Source organism: Crassostrea angulata, chromosome 6 (assembly GCF_025612915.1).
Source record: "Crassostrea angulata isolate pt1a10 chromosome 6, ASM2561291v2, whole genome shotgun sequence".
Taxonomy (NCBI): Eukaryota; Metazoa; Mollusca; class Bivalvia; order Ostreida; family Ostreidae; genus Magallana; species Magallana angulata.
Window position 1 is genome coordinate 5,976,344 of NC_069116.1, and position 20,177 is coordinate 5,996,520.

A 20,177-nucleotide genomic window follows, 5' to 3' on the forward strand; every position below is an offset into this window, starting at 1 on the left:
CATATGAAAACAGATTTGTTATAGAAAACCTCACTGAAAATAATTTTTTAAAAAGAACTGCCTGTCTATATTTTTTAAAACTTTGTTGTATCTTTAAATTGCTTAAATAGGTCAAAATATGAATTTTTACCATTGATGCTATAGAAGAACATTGTGTATGTTATCACCATACTTGTTATCACTTTAGTTTAAAATAATCAAAATTTTTATATCTAAGAAAAAAATTATAAGGCATTATATAGTAATATAAATGTAGTTTGTTTGTCATCATCCATTGTTTAATCTGAGTCTAGGATTCAACTCATTGTCTAGTTTATATAGAACTTGGATGAACTCTGGTGTTTTGTTCTATTCTTATTTTACCTCAGTCTGTATAATTAAGCGAGTTTGGGATGTGATAGAAGTGTGTCAAAGTTGTATGGCCCCTGAGCCTGCTCTACACAATTGCACAAAAAATGGAAGGAGAATAACTCTGAAAAGGGTTACTTAAATTATTAAAGAAGTATAAATACAGAGGTTTTTAAATAATTTATTTTATAGAGATTTAATACAAAATATAGTTGCTGACCACAAAATACCCATGAAAAAAATATCTACACGAATCACCCAACATTCTGAAATATCAAATCACAATTCACACCAGTTCAATGCAGTGAAACAGTCTTTCCTCATTTCCCAATAATTTAGAACGTCTTTCACCATCATTAAACTCCATATACACGCATACCATCTAGCTACATCCGAGTATGATGGAAGGTGGTAGCATTGCAGTTTTGAACTGTGAAAATGGGTCCTATCCTATTTCAGAGAACGCGGATAAATGAAGGGAACTCTCGTTGATGCGGTGGCACTTGGACATTATATCCTTGTATCTCATTTTATAACAGAAACGTGACATAATATACCTGCGGGTTTACTGGTTCGCACCTGAGTCTGAGGTAGGACAGCGACAGTGACGTCATCTTTGGAAGGGGGAGGAGGAAACCAACCTTAAATGAGTAATCATTCGAACACACGGTTAACGCTCCCGGAACGTATAGATCCGCCCACGGGCGGATAACTGACCTTTTCCTCTGGGTCACGGAGAAATTACTCGAGGGTTTCCTCTATCGACTCGTCATTATAGTAACATGTCTTTTCTCTGATCAGAGATTCGTCCGCTCCTCGATCAATCAACAGTAAAATGGCAGCTATAAGAACCAAAATGGCGGACAAAACAGCGGCCACATAGGACCAACCCACGTACCACTCGGCTCCATTGAGTTCCTCGTTGTATTTAACAGGAAACATGATCACAGCAATCAACTCAGGAATTACTGAAATAAATAAATGAATGAATAAATAAATATATAAATAAATACATACGTGATATATTGCTGGGGAATTTAATTTACCAGTTCTGAAAGATTCATTCCGTCAGATTGAGTGCTTTAATTATAAGTTATGAAAACTGAAACTAGCCTGTTACTGACGATTACTATGGAAGTTACACTCTAATCTGATTACAATAGAAATTACTCTCTAACCTGATTACAATAGAAGTTACACCCTAACCCGGTTACAATAGAAGTTATACTCAAACCTGATAATATATAAAAGTTAATACAATAGAAGTTACACTCTAACATTATTAGAATAGGAGTTACACTCTTACCTGATTACAATAAAAGTTTAAATCTTACCTGGTTACAATAGAAATTACACTCTAATCTGATTACAATAGAAGTTACACTCTAACCCGGTTACAATAGAAGTTACACTTTAACCTGATAATACATTATATAAAAGTTACACTCTAACCTGATTACAATAGAATTAACACTTCAACCTGATTACAATAGAAGTTACAATCTTACCTGATTACAATAGAATTTACTCTATTTCCCGATTACAATAGAAGTTACACTGTCTCTTACCTGCGAGAAACAGAACGATAATTGAGATGTTGTAGTATTTGTATTTCATCCCAAAGTTCGTGGTCTGTATTCCGTAAGTAGCCATGATAAATCCAATGAAGTTCAGAGGAAAGGCGACACAGATCAGAATCCGACAGGCATCCAGCCATCCTACAATACGAAATCATTCTTCTTTGAGTGTCCTAAATATGCCGAGGGAAGATATACTTAAGTTTAATTACTGTATACCAAATTAAGGCATACAAAACCTATAACCCTAGATTTATTGAGGTCCGGAGATAACGACGTTTCTTATGCTGAAAATACTGTCTATTTTGATGTTGTACACATATAGTATATACAACTGTAGAGGATAGTAAAAACTAAATGATTCAACTATAATTATGTAATAAAACACCGTACATATCTATATTGGTTTTTGTTTTGGGGTTTTTTTTTGGGTGCCTATTTAGATTATTTGTTTTTTTATATTTCTGGTATGTATCTATCATTCATATTTCTTCTTCTTTTTATAGGCATAATAGACAGTTTCATGTATTAAGAAACAAGTTTAAAGTTGCATTTATAATTACATAATATGTATTAATTGTATCTACCTTGTACCTTTTGGAGAAAGCTTACACAGGCAATGTCTGCAACTACTTCCCTTACGGTTATTTACACAATGAATTATTTTCAAATCAAAAAACAGCTACTCGACCACCTATCGACCACTCTATATAATGAATTGTTACCCCAAAAGTACGTATGGTAATATACGTATACAAACTAAGGGATAGAATTTTGATCGCAGAAACAACGTTTATATTGTGCCTGTAACGTTACGCTGAATACATACAGAACAAAATGAAAGCACAATACTCTTCCAACAGTACAATTACAGTTCAATTGTGGTTCTGATATACTTAACTGTTTGTTTTTTCTATGACTTACAACATGAGCACTCAGAGTTATAAAATGAGTTTAAATGCATATCTTAGTAAAGCATTTTTTTCATATATCCTAACCCGCCACCACCTTTACCAAAGTGGTTTCTTTCAAACAAGTCCTCAAAGTAAACTTTAAATTACCTTATGCAGCTTCCCATCATGAATATATATACTATCTAAGTATGAACAGAAAATAATCTTTACATATTGAAACCATCGTACTCAAATTTTGCTAAACTCTCTATACATGCTTAATCTTTGCGTTTTAACCCATGTATATTACTAGTGTTGCCCGTTTATAATTACTAGTAGCTTACAATTCGATTTGGTATCTTGATTTGCTCGGCACCATATCGCATGGTGCCCAAAAATAGGCTTACACCTTAACTGTGTCGAGATGTGGCAAATTGGAGATGCCTCGTAGCCAATATTTCTACAAAAAATACCTACAATGTATCTAAATACCAAGGATTTGTAAATGCACGTCAACTTCGAAATTCGACAATACTCTTATGTCGTATGGACGTTGATTTAAATTGGTAAGGTTTAGCTCGATGTCCTGTGTTATCTAAAGCGTTTTAATACTACAAGAGCATACATCTAATGCAGGTCTATGCAGGGAATGCTGCTGGAGATGAACGGAGAGTCCAAAGGCTGAAAGCCATGTTTCTATAACAGAGTCTACAGCTTTATAGAAATTCAAAGGAAACTACAAACAGAATATTAACTCCATATTACTTTTAGCGAAATGATGCAGAAATTCTAGAACAAACAGTGTTAAAAAGATACAAGGTAAATTTCTTGGTTTCGAATCCTTTGAATTTGGCTGCTTCCTTTCCTATGGAATTCGCCTCAGAATTAGGTAATTAGCAATTAGGCATCTCTGAGTTGTTCCTAAATAATGCGATGGAGAAGAAACATGTGTTTGTCATCGCTACTGTCTCCCGCCGCTCTCTGTCTTTCTATGGCAGAGTCGTGGGCTACAGATAAAGTTCCGTCGCGCGCACCAAGACAATAAGTATGTTTTGACATTTCATTGAATGCCATTACTTCTATCACCCATCGACTTGTTTCTTGGAGGAGATACAAATCTTGACTGTAGATACAGTGATTTCATTGCAGTTCTTGAAAACAGAGTGGTTTATATGCTGCCTTAAGCTTACACCAGTCTATATGTTAAAACAGCCCGCCCTCACTGCCCCTCTAGAGCCAAATCAGGCACTACAGAGAGAGCAATACATTTTCCTAATTCTGTTTAAATATAGGTTGGATATACTCAGTAATAAACTTGAGACAGGATCCATTGATTTAGATTCCAACAGGATGTGTGGCAGATGTTTTAGACATGCATGTACAGTGTAGCAGAAAACAGCTGCAGTGAATGTTCACATTTTTAAAAAAATACTATCACACAATATGCATTTTCGATTTTTTTTAATATACAAGAATCATCTGTAATTGTCAATGTCTCTTCTCTACGGCTTGTACATATACTCAACAAATAATCTTATTCGCATACTATGATAGGACTTTATATCTCTCTTGATTGGTAAAGGAATTTATGTTAGCAAGTCGATATATACTTCTTATTTATTCGCGTAAAATACGGAGACTTCGCTGTCAGAACATTGGCTATTAACATTACGTCAAAAACATCTGTGGTTATGTATCAGTTTGAATAATGTGGAATGTTTTCTTTAGACATCTGTACATTGATCTCCATACAAGGGAGTTAACATTTCAACATGCTTTGCAAAATTTATTTTGTATCAATAAATTTCACGATGAGTTGAAGCACTAGAAATCGATGATTGCTTTTATAGCAATGTAAACTAGCCTATTCGTTTTATCTTTAATGTTAACAATATATACTAGCTTTTAAATACAACCTGTGCATGCATGGTTTAAACGGGGCATCTGACTGATATGTGCACGCAATTTCGTTGGTCTTTAACACAACTCAATAATAGATATCTAAATTAAAAAAAATTGTTTCATGTGGTGAACAAGTAGACATGCTTAATGAACCAGGAGGGACACCTGCCCAACCCCCCAACCCCCTTCCTACGGCGTATTGACGATGGATACTGACCCCTGGGCTGGTTGGCTCTGCACTCGTAGGACAGGATGTCCCCCGTGGGGGACACGCAGTCTGCCCACAGTCCCTCCTGTCGCCCGTTAGACTTGATCCAGGAGGTGGTGGCGATGGACAGACCACTGCACAGCAGACTAGCGGCCAGCAACATGCTGGAAACCACCTGAAAGACCACACACAGTTATCATTATATATATATCGTGATATACCGTACAACATCTACCGTTACACCAATAATACGACAGAGATGGAGAAATGATAACAATGTTACAGTCCAATATTATACAACTCAATGATGAGTCGCCTAATGGTGAATTATTTATAGAATTATTGACTAAATATTAATGGATACCAATATTTCTATTATAAGAATCCGGTGGACCCAGTCATTAAAATGACAAAACCAATTACAAGTAGCAAAATAGGTTATTCCTGTATAGGAAAATGAATACATATTCATGGTTTCTCGTCTAACTGTTTTAGTAAAGGTCTTGCAATAAATACAAAGCGATGTAGAGTAAATGTACGTGTTTTGGTTTTCCTACAGCTGGGGGTTCACTGTCGACACCGCCCGTTATCTTACACGGGGCGCTGATATTGCTTGATCCAAGTAATACCTTTACTGCACCAACAGGTGGGTAACATTACAATACACCATATTGAAGAACAACTTCAGTTTCTTAACTACACCCCCACCCCCAACAGATCTTAAGCAGCTAAATATAAAGTTCTTACACTGACCAACCGCTGGTTTATCGCGGAATGTCTGCTATATAACGAGCTCTCGTCTGAGATGCAGAAAGCGCGTGCAATAAGCACCAGGTATTATCGCCATTCCGCGCGGGTTATGTAGAGGTGAGGCTAATGGCCATTAATATATAACGTAGACTACAATAACCCAAACATTCACCCACACAAACACACGGACAGGGTAGGAAGGTGTACCTTGATTATCCGGACGACAGCCACTGTTTCCATGGAAGCCGTAGGGGCCATTGGTTCCTGCTCCTCCAGTTTATTTTTTATACTTTCCACTCCCATTTCTGTAGTTTCCTAAAACACAGGAAGAGAACAAAGTCAACAAAGCGGCGGATCTAGACTGAAGCAATGAAGTCCGAGACGCCTCCAGAAATCGGAATGAGAGAGAAACTTGGCACGGCGAGGAGAAATAGCTGCGTTCTATTATATCAACAAGCGTATCAGATTTTCCTCGACAATGACGGGGGAGAAAGCATTTGTTCGGGGGTCTCAGCAGGGGTTGTCTTATCATCTAGACATCTCCGTGCATTAAGACCTAGTATACCTACAACTGCAATAACATGCACCGACCCAACAGCTGGAGAACCGGCTGATGCTAGGATGCAAGGATCCCTAGTATTATTTCCTCCATAAACAGATGGTCACTGGAAATTAGCACGTCTTCCTCTGATGGCCGTAGCGAACCTTGAATTATCCAAATCATTAGCAGAAAATAAATCTAATCGACTAGCTGCCGCACTGTCCACTTTTAGCTGCCCAAAATCAACCCTCTCATGTGTACAATCGATCCATTGATAGTTAAATAATCGAAGAGACACCAGTAAAAGTGCACGTCAAGGTCAAGGAACTGGCAATGAATGAAGAATTTTAGAAGATCGGCTGGTGGTAATTCTGGCTCCCTTGAGATGCCAGGCGTTAAGAGTTCCGCACACGACTTTATACAATATATATCTGATGACTGGCACGCTCCAACAGGACTGCGGCAGCTGGGTCCCATAGAAATGTAATAACCTATATAACTGGGCCGATAATTGACCGCCCGCATAGATAGAGAGCAAATGTCAACAAAGGTAGAAATTTCTAATTCAGCGTTAAATCCCTGGTAAGCGTCAACATATACAATTAATCATCATTTTTAATTTTGAAACCCAAATTGCATAAATTTGTATATGCTTTGCAAATATCAAGTATAATATGTTTTTACTATAAAAAATGACCTTGATCCAGCAGCAAGGGATTTAATTTGTACATCAGAGATTGTTGCACAACTTCTTTTAAAAACTAGTTAGTAATAAGACGAAGGGAAAAGCGGTAGTAAGACGAAGGAAACAACGTCAATCCGGTAAAAAGAACGACAATCAGGCAATAAGACGAAAGGAAAAACGACAATCCGATAATAAGACGAAGGGAAAAAGGGCGGTGAAGAGACGAAGGGAAAACGACAATCCGGTAAAAAACGACAATCCGGCAATAAGAAGAGGGGAAAATACGACAATCCGGTAGCGAATAAATAACAAGACTCCACTGGCGTGATGGGAGGGGTGTTAGCCGTGGAAAAACACAAGTTGGCTGTGCACTGAAGTCAGGGGCCAAGTATATCGACAAAACCGTAATGAAGTTTTGTCTGTAGACGCTGATATAAAAGACTTAAACCATCGATTGCAGAGATCAATGCCACTAACATCGGTCTCCCACTTCATTAACACAACCGTTTTAAATTCCTGTGGTCGTTTTCCTACAGAAATTTGAATTATTAAGTTGTAAACCCGAGGAGGCGCTGATCTTTATTGAGCAAGTTTTTTTTATAAACACCATACAGACAGACAGATAGATAGATAGATAGATAGATAGATAGATAGATAGATAGATTGATAGATAGTTCTAGCGATGAGTTTTAAGTTTTTCTATATACATTTATTATATAAAGCTTCTATACTCAAAGTTACTCTCTACATATATGGAATTAAATTTATCTGAAAGTGGTCGTTATAAAAAAGCACTTTATATATCTTAAAGCAATAAAAAGTAAGTAATCAGACTTACAAAATATGCAGATTCCTTGCATAAGGAACGAAGAACCACTTTATGGCATCAGACTCAAATTTGATTCAACCTCACAATTGTATGCTCATAGAAAACGCTCAAAGCACGCCGGACGTTTGTTAGTCTCTAGATCTGAGACGCCGGGCCCTGTACAGTCTTTGAGAAGGACCGGTTACTGCAGAATAGTGTTGTTGGTCAAGGCAAAGATTGGACACTACTTCTGTGCATGAGGGATTCTCTACAGAACTTCAAAGACAGTTTGTGTATGCAGTTTGAAATTGACGCAAGATTCCTACGCAAATGACTATTAATTCCATTCACAGATTTGTCAATAAGATTCATCAATATTTGCTCCCATTGAGCACCGTTTAATTCTAAATGTTTACCTTCATTTTTACACATAAATGTTTAGTCTTGGATAACAGCCAAAAAGCTATGTTCAATTAAAATTAATGTGTCTTGCAGGGGGCTAATAGAATAACGCCTTTGGTACACCCTATTTTTGATTATTTAAATGATGTATGGGCCAAAAAACTTCTACATGTATATGTGGTTTTGTATAAAGTTTGTTAACACAAAGAATCAAGTTACGGGTTGTCTCTTAAAAAATGCCCATCTTCATATTAAGACTAACTATATTGAAATAAAGTACAAAATATTGATTCGCCGCGAATTGCGACGATTCAACAGTATTGTTAAACGAGCATGATGCAGTGTTTACATGTCAGCATTGTCAACAGGTGTACCTGATACTCTTTAAACGAGTATATATATTTAGAATTTTCTGTGTCTTTATTGTCTATGATAACACTATGAATCAAATTTGTAACGTATAGCCCAAGACATTTCATCAATGGCGTAAATTACGGGTATTTGAAGCCGAAATGACAAATGGTACGCATATCTTAGGATGGCGACAAGTTCTGCAGGATCGTAAGTTTACAATGCTCTATCTATTTATTCAGGTCGTATTTCAGCGGGTAAATCATAAGTGTTTGAAGGCCTCCTGAGTCTTCACATGTAGCGGAAAAATTCCCGCATATTCATTGATATTTCCTCCATTAATGAAAATGCCGATGATATGCGTACCTATGGAATGCCATAGCTGCCTTAAGGTCAATTTCATATTATATGAATTGGTATATTTTTTATATGCAATAGTAATATCATTATATACAGTGCTAACATCATTATATGCAGTGCTAACATCATTATATGCAGTGCTAACATCATTATATACTATTATTTCACCATTATATTCAGGGGTAAAATCTTTATATGAAGTGGTAACATCATTACGTTATGTCGTAAGATCATTATGTGCAGTAGTTTATTCATTATATGCTATGAATAAATCTTTATATGATATAATAAACTCATTTCATACAGAGCTAAACTCATAATGAACTATTGTTCAATCGTTATGTTATATGGTACACTCTTCATGTGCAGTTGCAAAATCCTTTTATGCAGTGCAACTTCTTGATATTAGGTGATAAGTTCATTATATGCAGTACTAACATCAAATTATGGTGTATTAAAACCGTATTGTATAGTAGTAAAACCTTTATGTATTGTGGTGAAAGCTTTACATGCAATTGTAAATCCTTTATATGATGTGACAATTTTATAATATGCGTTGTTGAGTCATTATATTATGAGGCCAGTTCTTTACATGATGTGATCATTTCATTATATTTACATTCTACTGTGTTTTTCCATTAAATTCCATGATGTTTAAATGCCTCTAAATGCAACACCGATTCACTGCGTATGAATTTACGAGTAATTTACTTAAGTAGTTCTCAAACAGTGATTTCTATGTTATCGGTTAAAAAATGTATTTCATGAATGTTGTCAAAACACCATGTTTTATAATTATTCAACAAAAAGTTGACTTTATTGTTAAAAGCAACATTTTAAGAGTTATTTATCATGGATTATATTTTCATGCTCGTCGATCTCATCTCAACAGTCTATGTGAAAACCAGTTTAAACCGGTTTTACAAACAGCTGTTCTTGCTGTTACTTATTCACTCCCTCCGTGATCTGCACTTTATATCGATTTATTTAAGTAAACATTGATTTCTTCAGTAAGGGAATGTAAATATAAGCATTGAATGATTTATTTTTGACGTCGTCGTGTCAATAACTGCCGCCAGGTGAGCAGACAAATTATCATAACGCGCTAACGCGCGTTATTCAATTTGTCTGCTCACCTGACGGCAGTTATTGACACGACGACGTCAAAAATAAATCATTCAATGCTATAATATGGAGTGGTAACTTCTTTATATGCAGTCGTAACTCTTTATGATGAGGTTGTAAACTGGTTCTCGCTGAAAAGTTTTAATGGGGAGGAGGTCCAGTTTTATTTTGAAAAAGATGCCGCGTTGATTGTGACGATGCACATTTCCTTTGTTTTGAAGAGAGAGAGAGAGAGAGAGAGAGAGAGAGAGAGAGAGAGAGAGAGAGAGAGAGAGAGAGAGAGAGAGAGAGAGAGTGTTATTCTCTGTTCTTGATACATTGTACATCGATGTGTGATAAATCGAATGTATTATTAGTAGAGTACGCGTTTAATTTTAAAAGTAAAATAAATTTCAAAAAATGATTGTACTTTGTAGAAATTTAATACCCCCTCTGTTTCTAGATCCGCGCATACAGTTAGGAAGATCACTTTATGTATCTTGATATTAACCTAGAACAATTTGATTTCTACTTGCTATCGTGTTTTAAATATGTATGTAATTCTTTGGAGCTTTTTGAATTAAAAAATCTGATTCTGTCTCTTCAAAAACGGTTAAATTGAGGAGTTACTTTGCTCTTGATTGTTATTTAAAATAATTTTAATAGCATCCATATAAACCGTGGTGCTTGGAACAAACTTATCCGTATTTTGCTGATTCATACATTATTGCACGGCTTGCTTTTAACGATGTCGAACAATATGTATATATATTTTGAAAACGACATATTTTACAAAAAAATACATTAACTTTATCGATTAATGCGTTACTTCCTCGTTCAGCAGCAAATGTTTTAGCTGCAGATCTGTAGCTCTCTCTGCAGCTACAAATGTTTATAATGTGAACAAAGTCGGTAACGTTAAAAAATTAGCACACATGTAAAATATTACACTGACAAGCGTTTTGAAACTTATTTATCCCGGCATCACTTATTTTCAAAACCATCGGAATAGGGGTACTACCTTTTCAAAAATTAATTTAAAAAATACCAAGCAGTTAGTCTCGGTGATTATTCGGACATCCTGCGTAACCACTCGGCTATACTAGACACGATGAAGTTTGCTAAGATTTAAAACACCGTTTTTTAACTTCGGAGTTTTTTTTTTTCGATGTTTAATCTTTAAAAATATGCCTCTTTGAAATAAAAATCGGATATGCCATGAAACCAGTCACATTTTTCTGTGAAACCATTTTACAATTTGTTTAATGCATGGGGGTCTTGAACGAGGGTGGGGTGGGTCGCGGGGAGGACCCCGGCCCGGAAAAATTAAAATTTCTTAAAATGTCCATGAAATTACTAATAATTTGCCTCGGACCCACCTCCCCCCACCCGTTCGGCAAACTTCAGTATTCATCACCCCCCCCCCCCCGAAAATTTTGTATTGGTCCGCGTATAAAATGGTCCTATAAAAGAAGATATCTGCAACAGCTCTATGGAAAAAAAGCACAGAAACTACAACACCTTCTTTGTAGGATTTAAAATACAAACTTAAAATACATGCCCGCCTTGCCCGGTGAGCTTAAATTTTATACAGTGGATGAAACAACCATAAAAAGAGGTTAAGACCAACCAATTTCTTAAAAATCAAATTAATTTTAAGAAAAATGAAAAATTTATGTCTATGAATAAAAATCTGTCTATTCCTTTTGTGTTGGAAGCATTAATCAGCGAGGAGTAGCATCTACCTGGTAAATTGAAACAAAGGTCTTTCGACTTTGATTTTAAAACTTTAAAACGCTTGCTTCATTTTTTGTAATTTCTTTTACTCTTAAATTAAAAGCATACTCTACAAATAATACATTCGATTTTCCCACACAAAATGGGTTAAATGGGTTCAATGATTGATATTATGATATCGATGTTAAAGGACAGATAAACTCTCTCTCTCTCTCTCTCTCTCTCTCTCTCTCTCTCTCTCTCTCTCTCTCTCTCTGTGAGTCTCTCTCTCTCTCTCTCTCTCTCTCTCTCTCTCTCTCTCTCTCTCTCTCTCTCTCTCTCTCTCTCTCTCTCTTCAAAACAAACGACAAGTTGACCAGGAAATGTGCATCGTCACAACGAACGCGGCATCTTTTTAAAAATAAAACTGGACCTCTTCCCCATTAAAACCTTTCAGCGAGAACCAGTTCACAACCTCATCATAAAGAGTTACGACTGCATATAAAGAAGTTACCACTCCATAGAACTGGCCTCATAATATAATGACTCATCAACGGCATATTATAAAATTGTCACATCATATAAAGGATTTACAATTGCATGTAAAGCTTTCATATGGAACGCCATGGCTGCCTTATGTTAGATGATTTCATTATATGCTGTGGGTCCATTATTATATGCTGTGGGTCTATAATTATATGCTGTGGGTCTATAATTATATGCTGTGGGTCTATTATTATATGCTGTGGGTCTATTATTATATGCTGTGGTTCTATAATTATATGCTGTGGGTCTATTATTATATGCTGTGGTTTTATAATTATATGCTGTGGTTCTATAATTATATGCTGTGGTTCTATTATTATATGCTGTGGTTATATAATTATACGCTGTGTGTCTATTATTATATGCTGTGGGTTCATAATTATATACTGTGGGTTCAATAGTATGCTGTGGGTTCATAATTATATGCTGTGGGTCTTTAATTATATGCTGTGGGTCTATTATTATATGCTGTGGGTTCATAATTATATGCTGTGGGTTCATTATTATATGCTGTGGTTTCATTATTATATGCTGTGGTTTCATTATTATGTGCTGTGGGTTCATAATTATATGCTGTGGTTTCATAACTATATGCTGTGGGTTCATAATTATATGCTGTGGGTTCATAATTTTATGCTGTGGTTCATTATTATATGCTGTGGGTTCATACTTATATATGCTGTAGGTTTATTCGAAACTAGCTATTAGAATCTGGATTTCTCGTTTTGGAGTTTACATTTACAAGCACTTTCAGCTGACACCAATGGTCGTGTGACCTTGACTGAGACCCATATGCTTTTCAGAACTTTGTTGTCGCCGGGCGCATAGTGTTTCAATTTATCAATAGCATACTTTCAGACAAAGCAGAAAATGTGTTTGTATTTTAAATCTTTTATTCTTTTTACTACAATAAAAAATGATTAAAATACTGAGTATGCAAAATTGATTTCTTGTTTTATTTACTATTATCAACTACACGTACGGCTGCGCTAAGAGAGATGCCGAGACATAGAATTTTTTGAGCTACTTGGACTTTCAGTAACGTACTCTCAAATGACGGTATAGATTCTCAAGCTTGTAGTTGATTTTTAATAGCACACTCCCTTTAAAAAACCTTAAACATCAACTATTATTAGTAAAGCTTAAATTATTATAGTTGATAATAGTAAATAAAACAAGAAATCAATTTTGCATACTCAGTATTTAAATCATTATTTATTGAACCAACAGCATATAATTATGAACCCACAGCATATAATAATGAACCCACTGCATATAATAATGAAACCACAGCATATAATTATGAAACCACAGCATATAATAATGAAACCACAGCATATAATAATGAACCCACAGCATATAATAATGAAACCACAGCATATAATTATGAACCCACAGCATATAATTATGAACCCACAGCATATAATAATAGACCCACAGTATATAATTATAGACCCACAGCATATAATTATGAACCCACAGCATATAATTGAACCCACAGCATATAATAATAGACCCACAGCATATAATAATAGACCCACAGCATATAATTATAGAACTACAGCATATAATAATAGAACCACAGCATATAATTATAGAACCACAGCATATAATTATAAAACCACAGCATATAATTATGAACCCACAGCATATAATAATAGACCCACAGCATATAATTATAGACCCACAGCATATAATTATGAACCCACAGCATATAATTGAACCCACAGCATATAATTATAGAACCACAGCATATAATAATAGACCCACAGCATTTAATAAAATCATCTAACATAAGGCAGCCATGGCGTTCCATACTTTCACCACAATACATAAAGGTTTTACTACTATACAATACGGTTTTAATACACCATAATTTGATGTTAGTACTGCATATAATGAACTTATCACCTAATGTCAAGAAGTTGCACTGCATAAAAGGATTTTGCAACTGCACATGAAGAGTGTTCCATATAACATAACGATTGAACAATAGTTCATAATGAGTTTAGCTCTGTATGAAATGAGTTTATCATATCATATAAAGATTTATTCATAGCATATAATGAATAAACTACTGCATATAATGGTCTTACGACATAACGTAATGATATTACCACTTCATATAAAGATTTTACCCCTGAATATAATGGTGAAATAATAGTATATAATGATGTTAGCACTGCATATAATGATGTTAGCACTGCATATAATGATGTTAGCACTGCATGTAATGATGTTAGCACTGCATATAATGATATTTACTATTGCATATAAATGAAATACCAGTTCATATAATATGAAATTGCCCTTAAGGCAGCTTTGGCGTTCCATACGTACCTACGACATGTTTTATTATCTGGATATACATGTACGTACTATATTTTGAAGATATGCCACTGGGTACCAGCTTAATTTTCTATAACATGTATATATTTTGTGTTCTTATTTTCATTGTGCGGTTTTGAGACGTTGAATGCATTTGTATTACCTACATGTATATTGTTTTATTATCGTTATCCACAGAGCATCAGTATATTGAGAACTCGGGCATATACTTTATAGTAGCCGGAAATAAATATTCATATTGTCAATATATCATACAAAATTAATGTCATTGTTGAAAGAAATCGGTTTTGATAAATGCTTTTAAATACTAAACCTCGAATCTGGCAATACTTCTTTATCAGCCGAGAATTCAGAAACCGTAATGAATGAAATCCGTGTAAGTAGATGATATTCAAATAGTTGTAAAGAAATAATCCTAGTACTGTGATTTCATTAATATTCAAGGGTATCAATGTTCGTGGATAAAGTGAAAATCACAGTTTCAAGGATACGTAAATTCGAGGCCAATGACCCTATCAATACAAAATCTTAATAGAAATTGCACTTCAATGAACATTTAATTTCGTGGATCAACTTAACGAAATTCACGAAAATTGGTATTCAACGAATATTATGAAACCACAGTATTCAATGTCAATTTTTTTAAAATGTTAAATACACTGAGAATAAAATGATTCATGCTCAATTATTCGAACAGAATTCATCATTAAACGAAAGTAGTTTTTGAAGAAATACTCTTTTATTTGTTTGTTTCATTCTTTATTATTTCTAATTTCATTTTATTAACAAACTCATATATCAAACTTTGAATACTATTTAACAAACTCATATTATCAAAATTTGAATACTATTTAACAAACTCATATTATCAAAATTTGAATACTATTTTGAGAAAGAAGTTTGAAGGACTCTGGAAGCGAATCGATTTGGAAGTTCCACTGAAAACGGTTTTTGCTTGCCATGAAAAACTTTGTCAACATGTTCTTGTGGATCTTTCAAAGTTCCAAAACCAAGAACTTTATAAAGTGCGCTTCTTGTTATTCCACTACTGTCTCTAAGCTCGTACAATCTCTAGGATCTTTGTTTCGTTACTCTGACAGATTTTTCATCAGCAGCTAATTCAAAACTATCATTCAACTTTAAAGGGCATAAGTAATTTGACTGTATTTCAAACTCAACGACAACATTTCGTCCCCTCACATAATTGTGACTCGTTCCATTTATATATGCAGGATACAGCATATCCAATGCTGTCGACGCAGTCTAGAAGCCGTGAAATCATATTCTCTTTGCAATATTTTGGTTTGCAGTAGCGAATTAATGACCCAAAGCGACTTGTTTTCCAATCTCCTTCTACTATAAGGAAAACAAACTTTCTAAATACAGTTTCTGTTCAAGATAAGATTTTGTAGTTCCTTTATCCTACTGCTTATGTCTGAAATTATAATTAGTAATGCGTTCTTCGTAACTTCATCTTGCATATCAAGACTTTACTGATGGTAAAAATCATCAGCAGGTAATGATGATATCACACTGCGCACAATATTAAGTTCAGTCTCTGCTTCTTTCCATTTGATCAAAAACTTTCTTCGTGATCCATCATATCTTCGTCACCAACTGTTCCAAATCCAACAGCAGGTCTAGCAAGTTCCTTCCTATCAAAAGACAATTTAAGATCCTAGGACTGGTGTGTTTTTGGAAATGCATCAAGGGTTATTAGGCCAAAATTCCTTTTTCTGTAGAGTCGTCTATGTAAGGGCAAAGTTAATTTTACATTCTATTGTGCTTATTCTAACATTTCCCAATTCCTCTAGATCTCCTTTATATCTACGAAAAAATATACCCCTTTTCCCTTGGAGAGTTTTTGAGCTGTCAACCAAATTGCCATACTGCATTGAAGATACTTGGGGTTTGAAAAGAAAAAAAGGCAACATCGAACAACAAATGAAGTGTTATGTTGTCAAGAAAATGGTCTTAACAAACGCACTTAACAAACGCACTTAACAACCGCGATAAAATCCTCAACAGTGTTGTTTTCTTGCAAAATAGGGATAACTTCTGTTATGAGTTCATATAGTTCATTCGTATCTCTCTGACAACTCTGAGAAAAATAATGTTTATCAGTAATTTGATCCAATTCGTGTTATTTTCCTCCGATGATCATTTGAAAGAAAAATATTTTGCTCGGATATTTATATAATATTTTAATTTCTTTTGGATTACACATTACTAACCAAGATACCAAAGCATATGCTTCTGTATAGTGATGTTCCTACACTTACATATTTTGTCTCATTGTAATATAAATTTAACATTTTTTTTTCATTTTTCAAGGTATGCGAATGTACTTTGGATCTGATGAGCTACCGCCTTAGGAAATAGAATACCATATGTACGTGTAGTTCTCATCTGAAAAAAAAAACCCAACAACAAATCAATTTGTTTATTAGTGATACGTGTATTTTACCGATGGTACGCATACTGTTTACAGGGTTATTAATTAACACCTCCAGGCACCCCTCCAGTCTACAACAGCCAACAGTCATTGAGATATTATATACTGTATACAGGGAAATATTCGCCCATGTTTTCTTTTCGCCCCTAGCTTTCTCCCTCGTTGTCAGTGGGCGAATTTAAGACTGGGCAAATTTTTTTTTTTAAATTGACAAAATGAATTTGCTTCATTCATCCTTAAGTTCTGTATTTTATTTTTAAAGATCCTTAAGTTCTGTATTTTATTTTTAAAGATATTAAATTGCTGTGCTTCCGTTTTTATCATGTGTTTACAAATTTAACTTTATTTACTGGCTGTCTTCCGAGGATCGAGAGTTTAACAGATTCAGGTGGTATGGGACATCTGTTGATATTACTGTGGATTAAAGTACATTTTAATTAAAATACTTTCACTGGCTTAGAATTTTCAAATTTTACAATATTTAACAAAAATATACGTTTTAAAAAGTTTTGGAAAGATCCCCAGCGGGATTCGAATTCATGATTTACAGATTCGTAGTGAACCCTCTAACCCACTGCGCTACGCTGTAAGGTGAAAATTTTGGGAAAGAAACTATAAATACAATATAAGATTATTTTTTATTTTAATATTTATTTCGATACATGATACGTCATAACATGGAGGTGTCAACCATAAAAATTCACGTCCACAATTTGTTGATGAAATAATCTTATCGCGAAGGAAGTCATTAGTAAGTGCAGTTTTTATTTTTATACCCCTGCTTCGAAGGAGAAGGGGTATACTGTTTTACTCTTGTGTGTCTGTCTGTCTGTCCGTCTGTCCTTCTGTCTGTCTGTCCGTCTGTAACAAAAGTTTGTTTATTTTTAGCCAAAATTTACAAAGAAATTTTCTTCAAAGATTTCTCAGCAACTAATTATCGCAGATGCTTGAAATTTTATCACATTATTTGTTTGGGCATGCCATGTCGTGGGATATATTTTTGTACCAATCGGATGCCAACTTCCAGTTAAATGTCGACTTTGCTTATTTTCCGTATTCACATCAGAGCGGGGGTATCACCCACTAGTGAGCATTGGCTCACATATATCTTGTTTCTTTTTTTATCATTTCTGTTACTTTATTGGTTTGGCCATCAAGAGTACTTTATAGTATTCAGTTTGGAGATACTAGTGGATCAGTTAACAAATAAATATACACAGGAACAAGTGGCTTGCATGATTTTCATGCGTGTTACTTTTCGTTAGAAAATCATGCGAAAATAAGACGAAAAGTTTCTCATGCGAAAATCATGCAAACATTTTCGCATGATATTAACATGAAATTTGTACAACTTTCATGCGCATTTTTTTCGCATGTTTTTATGCGATTATGTATTTGTGTCAAATTTATAATAAATTTATGCGAAATTCACTTGAAAATTATATGATATGCATATAAAAAAGTAAATGACAAATCAGACATTCACTTTCAATTTCATTCATCAATTATTTTTCAATCAATCCATTGAATTGACAAAACCCACATAATTGTCTTTATTTATCATTAACTCTCAATTACATATATTTTAAATCATCATCAATTTGATTTGAATAAACAGTTTGAATATATGATCTGATATTAAACACTTATTTATACTGATTCAGCTATTGTAGATATCCAAATATATTTACATTTTCCAGTGTCTTTGCCTGTGATAACACTACGTATCGATTTTGTACTATATTCATGTAACCCATAATACAAATGACGCCAAATCGAGGCTCCAGTGGGGTTTGCTTATTAATATTCAAATATATAATCGTACAATGGCTTAAAATTATATAAATATAAGTAATAAGGAATCATTCTGAGATGAATATTATGAGATGATAATTCCGGTCGAGGTGTGATCAAATCTATCATAAAGCCCTTCAAAGACTGATTCCTTATTCCTTATGTAAGACACATGTCCACAGTAAAAAAATTTTTAAAATATTATCAATAATTAAAATGGTATCTTTATCTTTACATTTGCAAACATGGATGTAAATTGAATGATAAATATGGAAAAATAATACAAAGTACCAATTTAGAAAATCAAACAGTCATATCAAAACTATTGTGTTGTTTAACATTAGAGTATGTCATTGATCTAGCTAATTCTGATTCAGTTTTAATTCACAATTAAATCATAAATAATATCTATAAAATATATGAATTTATGAAAAAATCTTTTTTCATAGCAATTTTTTTTTTACATCTATATACCAGAATCTGATCTAGATATACTATACAATTTTAATTGTATAATATATATTCGCATGAAATTTGTGTCAAAATTGCATGAATTTTTTGCATTAAATTCACGCGTGTTACTTTTAATCTCTTTCTCATGCAAAGAATTCGTATGAAATTCATGCGAATTTCATATGAGATTCATGTAAGCCACTTTTGCCTGTGTAGCTTTACATTATGAATTTCTACTTTATGCTATTAATAAAATATTAAAAAATCTCGGGATTATTATGTATTACACAAATGTTGCTATTAATTATGAAGATATCGACGGACTACATAGATAATCGGGTTTTGTTTGGATATGCTCATCTCAGCCAAAGATGAAAATGACGACGGGTTGTCCGATCTTGACATTTGCGCCGAAGTTGACACCATTCTATTTGGAGGTAAAACCACTTTTTGTGTCTCTAAGGGCATAGTTCAAAGGAATGTCCGCTGATTTTTTTTTTGTCAATCGCATCTATCTGTCTATATACTTAACCTTCTTGTCAGCCATTAACTACATAATCAGACATGTTCAGCGAAGTGAAAGGTCAAGGTCAGCGGTCGATGTCAGAAAGGTTTATTAATAAAGGTCGAATTTAAAAATTGCCTCAATAGACTAAGTATTATATCGTGGGGAACGGAATAAGGAATGTGTATGCATACAATAGTTTGTAAGTTTGTTTTCTACATATAAAACATTATGATTTTTTTAAATTGTCTTTTAAGTCACGACACGACTTCTTTATCAATAAAGTGGGTCATCTACTGTCTCGCCAAATATCAAGAGGAGCAAACCTTTGTGTATGAAGAGGTTATAAAAGTCCTACATGATCATGAGTGAAGAAAATAGTATAATTACTCGGGCATTTTTGAGACAAGCTACTTCATTTTTTACGGAA

General features: G+C 34.2%; 1 protein-coding gene across 3 annotated transcripts; it reads right to left on the minus strand.

Moving 5' to 3' along the window:
• Window positions 1-513: 513 nt before the first annotated feature.
• Window positions 514-8,089, minus strand: LOC128188346 (uncharacterized). 3 transcript variants are annotated; one of them, XM_052859330.1, is made up of 5 exons: window positions 7,743-8,088; window positions 5,886-5,993; window positions 4,938-5,103; window positions 1,917-2,066; window positions 514-1,316 (listed from the first exon to the last, which is right to left on the minus strand). In XM_052859330.1, the coding sequence occupies exons 2-5, from the start codon at window positions 5,979-5,981 to the stop codon at window positions 1,090-1,092; spliced, it is 639 nt and encodes a 212-aa protein (XP_052715290.1). In that variant the 5' UTR covers window positions 5,982-5,993; window positions 7,743-8,088; the 3' UTR covers window positions 514-1,089. The 3 variants fall into 3 exon arrangements, with proteins under 3 accessions (XP_052715290.1, XP_052715291.1, XP_052715292.1); XM_052859331.1 differs by lacking the exon at window positions 7,743-8,088 and adding an exon at window positions 6,248-6,859; XM_052859332.1 differs by lacking the exon at window positions 5,886-5,993 and having other exon boundaries at window positions 7,743-8,089.
• Between the last annotated feature and the right edge of the window lie 12,088 nt (window positions 8,090-20,177).

Coding starts and splice junctions, on each gene's coding strand:
- LOC128188346 (XM_052859330.1), bottom strand. CDS start 5,981: ATGGGAGTGGAAAGTATAAAAAATAAACTGGAGGAGCAGGAACCAATG. Junction 5,104..5,885: donor CTGTCGTCCGGATAATCAAG/GTACACCTTCCT, acceptor GTGGTCTTTCAG/GTGGTTTCCAGCATGTTGCT. Junction 1,317..1,916: donor TATCGTTCTGTTTCTCGCAG/GTAAGAGACAGT, acceptor TATTTATTTCAG/TAATTCCTGAGTTGATTGCT.